Source organism: Argentina silus (genome assembly GCF_951799395.1).
Source record: "Argentina silus genome assembly, chromosome: X".
Classification (NCBI taxonomy): Eukaryota; Metazoa; Chordata; class Actinopteri; order Argentiniformes; family Argentinidae; genus Argentina; species Argentina silus.
In genome coordinates, this window is record NC_139653.1 from 42,671,055 (window position 1) to 42,679,165 (window position 8,111).

Genomic DNA, 8,111 nt, shown 5'->3' on the forward strand with positions numbered 1-8,111 from the left:
GGCACTGATTCTAGGCCCTATTTGGCTATGCATTAGGTGGCCATGAATTAAATGTGTGTGGAGGAGCTAGTTGATACATTGATTTTATAAAGATGCATTGTATCACTTACTCTTTCTTTATCCGTCACATCGCCATCGTCCGTCGTTACAATGTCTCAGTTTTCACGCTACAATGTTTTATGTTTGTTATTACAATTATGAAATGGCAACTGGCCAAAATGTTTCTCAGTTGAATTCATTATGTTGCAATTTGTTAGAGAGATTGCCAAATAATTGTATGAGTAGTGACAATAATGTTATTATTGTTTTGCCCACTGAATGAACAACACAAACCTGACAGGCCTGACTGTTACAGTACACCAGAGGATAGCTACTGGCCAGGGTTCCCTTGAAAAAGATATTAATATCTCAATGGGGCATACCAGGATAAGTAAAGATTAAATAAATACTGAGGGGGGTCTTTTCATCTGATTCTTATTCCTTCAAACAATTGAATACAAGCAGTGGTAGAGGCTTGGGTTTTATGGCTGAGGCACTGCAATGTATTACAATGAGATCATGTTGTTACTACTAGAGTGACAGTGTTTCTACACACATGTTAAACTCAATTTAATGTAGTGTTACCAATTTGATACTTCATCCTAATTTTTGTGTGATTTTACCAAACCATCAACGGTTAACACAAGGTCAAAGGATAGCACTGTAGTTTGCACCCTAGTATGTGTACAACATTGACATGTGCAGTATCTCTTTTCTGTTTTTCAGATGTTGTATTATTGAGCGCAACACTGCAAATGGTCCATCTGAGAACCTGAGTTCTGCTGAGGATAAAGAGAAGAGAGGAACAGAGAGAGAGAGACAGAGTGAAAAAAGAGAGGAACATAGAGGGAGAGAGAGAGAGTGAGAGAGAGAGACAGAGACAGCCTCCGCCATAGACCTCCTCATCCCCTGACCCTCCATCAGGGATGGTGAGAACAGTGCCCAGCGGACACACTCCTACTAGCCTAGTGCTGCAGTCCTGCACCCCTGCACCCCCACTCGTTCAATCCAAGTTCACCCCTGGCTCAACTTCTGTTCAACCCCAGTTCAACTTACCTCAGCACCATGATTCTCCTTCCTGGCCTGTCTGTGGAAACTGACTAATTCACATGGTAGGTCTCACTGTCAATTCATGTGACTGTTATGTGATCCCAACCATCACAGAACAGTCTGTGACTGTCACTCTTTCATGAATTTAAACAGACACATACTTTTATTCTGAACGCAAGAGAGTTAGTGTGTTAAAGAAAATATATTGATTCTATTTAGGCTCTTAATTATTTCCTGTATGCCCATATTTAGCCCTAGTACAGTATGTCCTCTCCCTGGGTGAGTATTTGATGGAGAGAGGCAGGAGATAGGTCCAGGTATGCAGTTTTACTGTTACCTGTGCTATTATCACCTGCAGCTGCTTAGTTATTTTAATCTGTTGTTCTTTAGATAATTCATCCAATATCTGTTTTACAATTCGTAGGGGTGGTTTTGTGGACACAGATTAATAGTCTCCATTGACGATACATTTTAGTCTACGATTAGGCTTAAATCTACATCCTACATTAGAAATGCCCTCTAGACTACATGACAACATTTTACGAATCCTTCCTAATCCCAGTCTCTATAGTAAATCCTACATAACCTAGATGCTTCACAAATAATTAATTAGTAAAGTCGTACTTTAGTCATAAGGGTGTTTTGACAGGTTGTTACATTTGGTGCCATGCCAAATGGTTGAGGTTATTTGTGTTTCCACGTGGAGGATCCAGTATTTGCATGTTCTTTCAGCGTCGCGGCCGCATCCTCCCATGTAGAACAAAGGCCTTCCTCACTGTAGTTTGCATCAATGTGCATGTTTTCCACCACTGTACACTAAATAACCGGCCAACGCTGCTCGAGTGCTTCACTCACGTTTTGCATATAGCTTGTTCTGTTCAGTTGCGGAGTCTCATGGTAGTTGTGGAAGGCTGCTGAGATAGAGAGGATAGAGAGGAGACTGCCTTGGTAGTTGTGGAAGACTGCTGAGATAGAGAGGAGACTGCTGAGATAGAGAGGACACTGCTGAGTTAGAGAGTAGACTGCCTTGGCCTTGCTAGAGTACTGTACTCAGCTTCAGTAGATTGCATCGAGAATTTAAACTGCAGGTTAAATCATGACTTTGCAGGTAAGTTTATCCTTCCTTTATTTGGCTTCATAATGTGATTCCAGGGCAAAGTGGAGAAGTGAAATAGTGAAGGAAAATGTAGTCACAATAGAGATGAAATGGTTTAGAGAAGTTCAGCTTCTCATCTACTGTAGACTGCTCTGAAGAGTCAGTTACACTGGGGTTTGATAAACCCAGGAGAACTCTTAACTCTGGTTTAGACTATAACTACATTTTTAAAAACAATCTCTGGTCTGTGGCTCACACGTTTTCAAAATGAAGATTCAAATATTGTCTGGGAAAAAAGTCTATGTCGTTTTTATAAATCCACATTATCATAACTCTGGATTAATTCCTTGGCTATTCATGTCTTGTGAAGGTTCAATCTGGGTGTGTAGCCTTGCCAATCGTGTTTTATCGCTAAGCAAGTTGATGAGTTGAATCAGGTGTGTCAGAGCTGGTCTGGAACAGAAATGGGTGTCCTCCGGGCTGGGAGTCCCCCAGGAATAGAGTAGTACAGTAGGCAGCCTTAACAATACAATACAAACAAGGAAGTACTGGGTACACTGCTGTAGAACACTTCTGTAGAACACTGCTGTAGAACACTTCTGTAGAACACTGCTGTAGAACACTTCTGTAGAACACTGCTGTAGAACTAAGTGGCTGATATCCACCTTTAGAGTCGGAGATGTTGCACTTCAACATACAAATACAGCACCTAGATATCAAGCCTAAGATAAAATTCTTTCTCAGTACCCCCATCGTGATCAATTTTATTTAGTGTGCTTGGCTTGCATTAGTCTTCGTCATTGTTTGGGACCAGTATGACATCATTGTCTGCTTGCAGTCACATACCTCATTTGCACCTGGATGTAGATGTAAGAATGATAGGCTATTTCAGGACATACTGTAGCTTACCTATAATTTCTGTAAGAATCCTCGCCCTCACTGTGTTCTCTATATGTTTGTTTTTATATTGGGGCATCTTTAAGCTAGACACTTGATTCAGAGCAATATACAGTATACCACACCGCATCTTCTGCTCATGTGTGAAGACATGTGAAACTCTGAGTGTGTGTGTGTGTGTGTGTGCATTACTCACTCACAGCAGAGAGGATTTGGCTCAGTCCCAGAAGGCTAGCACCAGGAAGGGAATCCTCTCTCTCTCTCTCTCTCTCTCTCTCTCTCTCTCTCTCTCTCTCTTCCCCCCCGCTCTCTGTCTCTCTCTTTCTCCCTCCTCTCTCTATCTGCTCTTGCTTTCTATTTGAAAAGTAACTAGCAGGTACTGTAGATTCAATGAAAAATTAAAGACCATCCCCCCATTCAGTTTGTCTGTAAATCACACTCCTCACATGTCATCCCAGTGTTTTGAAATGATGACTATGAGGAGGAGTGAGTCTGAAACCAGTGTGTCTGGGTGGTTATTCCATACACAACCCTTTATTACAGCCTTTTATAACCAGTGTGTTATGTGTTTGTTCCACAGCCCCGAAGTCTAAGTGGAGTTGAGATGAGGAAACGGCAGCAGCCTCACATCGAAGGACCTCCCCAGGCCCCCGGCCACCCCCGGCCCAACACATGCTGCCTCTGCTGGTGTGGCTGCTGTAAATGCCTCTGGTAGGTCTCTAACATCTCTGGTATAAGGCCTCTGGTCTACAACATCTTTGGTGTGGCTGTTGAAAAAATGGTTTTAAATGTCTCATAAAATGGCAAATGTCTTTTGTAAATCCAACATCTTTGGTGCAAATGCCTTGTGTAAATCCAACATCTTTGGCATGGTGATTGGGCCTATGCTGTTGTGAGGCTTTTTCAATGTACAATGGAACAATGCAAATTTGATCAGTGTTGTTACTTGTTCCTGTTTGCATAAGATGTCACGCCTATTGATAACTGTTTACTGTTAATTTGCATCAGAGAAATTACGTTTATGATTTCATAATGGACACACTGTGTCCAACTATTTGCAAATCCTAAACAGGAGGTACAGTGTTACTGCAGTGACTTAATAATAGATGTAGAAATATCAAATATAAAAATGCTGTGTTTTATTATGACAATACATGGAATTTATACAGTACTTCTCTAGAAACCAGTGACTAGTTTGAAGTGAATGCAAGGAGGAGAGGCTGTGAGGCCCTTGTGAATAAAACCAGGTTATGGAAGTCACCACACCACCGCCACAGCCTGGGCCAGTGCTAGACGGTCCCTCTACAGCCTGGGCCAGTGCTAGACGGTCCCTCTACAGCCTGGGCCAGTGCTAGACGGTCCCTCTACAGCCTGGGCCAGTGCTAGACGGTCCCTCTACAGCCTGGGCCAGTGCTAGACGGTCCCTCTACAGCCTGGGCCAGTGCTAGACGGTCCCTCTACAGCCTGGGCCAGTGCTAGACTGCCTTCCTTCCTCTACAGCCTGGGCCAGTGCTAGACTGCCTTCCTTCCTCTACAGCCTGGGCCAGTGCTAGACTGCCTTCCTTCCTCTACAGCCTGGGCCAGTGCTAGACTGCCTTCCTTCCTCTACAGCCTGGGCCAGCGCTAGGCTGCCTGCAGTCCTTATCTCCTCTGTGAAGAGGCTATTTCCATGGTCCCATCACATGCAAACTGCTGTGAAGAACATGGTGTATATTTAGCATGGGGAGAGCCCGTGGCTAGCTAGCTCAGCTACACCAACACAATGGAGGACTTTGATGGAGGAAGAGAGAGGAAGCTGATATCCACCACCGTGGGGTAAAAATAGACCCCCTCCCCCCCATTCTGAGTTCTGTTAGCCCTCCCTCCAGTGGTGGTATAATTAAACGGAAAGTTTGTGTCTGTGATTAACCACATACCTTCACACCACTTTAGAGTGAACTATCCCTTTAACCCCCAGAGGACAAGCAGCACAGCTGAGCTTCAGATAAGAGAGGAAACTGTAAATCGCAGGGAGTTGTCGGAGGGACACTGAGCTGTCAAGACTCTGTTCCTCGGGCTGAAGCACATGAGCGGTGTGGGAGGCTCGATTCCCCCCCCCCCCCCCCCCTTTGCAGTGTGATTTGGCACCTCCCTTGATCTAGTGTGGGCTTGAACTCCACACATATCATATGAGGGGGTCACCTGTAATGTTGTGTTCCTATGATTGGAAGAGCCAGGCTAATAACAGAGGAGACATATTTAATTGATTTAAGCCCCAGGCCTCTTCACTCACTCACTCACTCACCACCCACCCACTCATTCAGATGACATCAATTTATCCCCAGACAGCTCTGAGGGGGGAGTAGGAGAGCTTAGCTGGACCTAAGCTGCTGATTTGAAGCATATAGGGGAGAGGGGGGGGGAGCCATGCCTACAACACCGTTTGTATGAAACATGTAGGGGTGAGAGAGGGGAGAGAAAGGTGGTTAGAGAAGGGTGGGAGGGTGGAGAGAGGGGAGAGAAAGGTGGTTAGAGAAGGGTGGGAGGGTGGAGAAAGGGGGTGGAGAGCCACACCACAGCTGGGGGGGGGGGGGGGGGTGTTAGCAGGTAGGAGGGAGAGAGAGGAGAAATATGAAACATGTACTGTACTGTAGGCTGTAGGAGCTTAAGCAAGCCACCAAGTGAGATGGATTAATGGATAAATACAATATACTCATGACATATCCATCATTCACCTCTAACAAGTGTTTTAATCTACTGTTATTATACTCATCCATGGCAGGGGTCTCATCTCTTGCAGGAGTGAAGACAGGCTTGAGCGCAGTGAACGACAGACGTGCACCAAGATGGACAGTATCGAAGCTACGGAAGAACAGTAAGTTCTGCAACCCTGGTTTTCTACAGATTATTTGCCAGACTGCGTTTCATTGCCGGTAACAGCTTGAACACTCATTGGTCTTTTCGGTAGGATATGAGGCTCCATTCGTCATGACTGGCTGCCTCAAGAAATCATAGAATATTAATTTTTCATCCGTTTTTTTCCTACGTATCTCTCCTCCGCCTGTTTTGCTGTGTTGCTCAGGCCTATTCACTCCCCCTCCTGACGGGGCTGAGTCAATAACTGTTCCTGTGCGTCCTGCTCTGCTCACTGGTCGGCTGGATTAGCCAATTAGAGCATGAGGTTTATGCTTCCCCCACCCACCCACCCACACACTCGCTCGCACGCACGCACGCACGCACGCACACACACACACACACACACACACACACACACACACACACACACACCTCTCTGCTCTCAGTCTGCAACACATTAGCTGTTCACAACACAACAGCTGTTCACTCTCAGGTTGCAACACATTAGGACATTATCACACACATCCTAAATATTCTTTATCATGATAATGTGGAAATGGGGATGCGAGGGGTTTTTCACCTAGGTCTAATATTGCCTAGGTCTACTTGAGATGAAATCATGCAGCCTACAACACAGTTACAGCCAGTGTTGGGGAAGCTACTCTGACCATGTATTTAACTAAATTACTTTACAAGGGAAGAATTGTAACTACACTAAAGCTACCCTCGAGAGAAATATAGTATGTCAAACTAAAGAAAAAAAAGTTTTACTTTAAACTACAGTACTCATGACAGTCAGTTACTGAAAGATGACTAGTCCATATGATACAAACTGAAATGACTGAATATCTCTGAAATGAAGATTGAAAGATAGAAACAGGTGAAGTGGAGAAAAGTGGAGAGACGGGAAGCAGTGAGGGAATAAATGGTAGGGACATTTGAAGTTAAAGGCTGGAAGAATAGTTATTATTTTGTTCAGTCCTTCTATCATTTGAAAACAGCAATGTTACTCAGTGTATTTCTGCCCTAAAAATATAGTCCTCTCTATTCAGTTGAGTGTGGATATTCTGGAAGAGTGTATACTTGTTGTTTCTGCTATTGTCTGTTTAGGCACCCTAGTCTAGACGAGGTCGTTGCTTGGGCCCGCAGCTTCGAGATGATGATGCGCTCCTCGGAAGGCCGGGATATCTTCCGGGAATTCTTGCGTTCAGAGTATAGCGAAGAGAACCTTCTGTTCTGGCTGGCCTGTGAGGATCTGAAGATGGAGACCAACCCCACGACTGTTGACGAGAAGGCCAGGATCATTTACGAAGACTACGTCTCCATCCTATCGCCAAAAGAGGTAGGAGGGAACATGTTGTTGTTGTTGTGGTTGTTGTTGTTGTTTTTGTTTTTGTGTCACTGTGGGGAGTGATAGAAGGATATTATTACTTCACCGTGTCTCCTAACATGTTGTTTGCTAGAGTTGCAGCAACTGCTAATTTACTGCTTTACTGCATAGTAATGGAGTGTTTCTATCCAATTTCTATGTAACAGCATGTTAATGTTATTTCACAGGAAAAAAGATATATCATATATTTGAGGTATTTCTCTCCCCCCTCTCCCTCCTCCCTCTCCGCCCAACTCCCTCCTCCCTCCCCCCAGGTGAGCCTGGACTCGCGGGTGAGAGAGGGCATCAACCTGAGTCTAGCGGAGCCCAGCAACCTGATGTACGAGGAGGCACAGCTACAGATCTACACTCTGATGCACCGAGACTCCTACCCCCGCTTCCTCAACTCCTCCGTTTACAGAGAGCTGCTGGAGACCAAGAGGCGCTGCCTGGACACCTAGCGAGGCCAGCCTCCCTCGTACCTACACCTACACCACCAACCAACCAACGATACAACATGGTGCCAGAACCGGGTTTGATATCTCCTTTTTTGAAAAAAATGAACAGAAAAAAACTGATAGTTAAGCAATTTTCCTGTGTCTGCTCTGCTCTCAACCGCGACCCTGGCGGTTGGTTCCTGGTTGACGGTCGACGAGAGGAGCGACCGTGTCAGGCAACCGTGACCGACAGAGAAAAACAAAAAAGGACAAACCCCCTGTTTCTGTACTGTACTGTCAAGAGCTCTCCTCCTCTTTTCTCTTTACTCTTTCTCTCTCCTTTGTTTCACTCTTCCTCTCTCTCCTTCTCTCTGTTTCCTCTCAGATT

General features: G+C 45.0%; 1 protein-coding gene across 1 annotated transcript; it reads left to right on the forward strand.

Moving 5' to 3' along the window:
• Positions 1-1,126: 1,126 nt before the first annotated feature.
• On the forward strand, positions 1,127-7,747 carry rgs17 (regulator of G protein signaling 17; the record flags this gene model as incomplete). The annotated part of the gene is made up of 5 exons (XM_083696408.1): positions 1,127-1,151; positions 3,663-3,793; positions 5,862-5,936; positions 7,028-7,259; positions 7,562-7,747. The coding sequence occupies exons 1-5, from the start codon at positions 1,149-1,151 to the stop codon at positions 7,745-7,747; spliced, it is 627 nt and encodes a 208-aa protein (XP_083552534.1). The 5' UTR covers positions 1,127-1,148.
• Between the last annotated feature and the right edge of the window lie 364 nt (positions 7,748-8,111).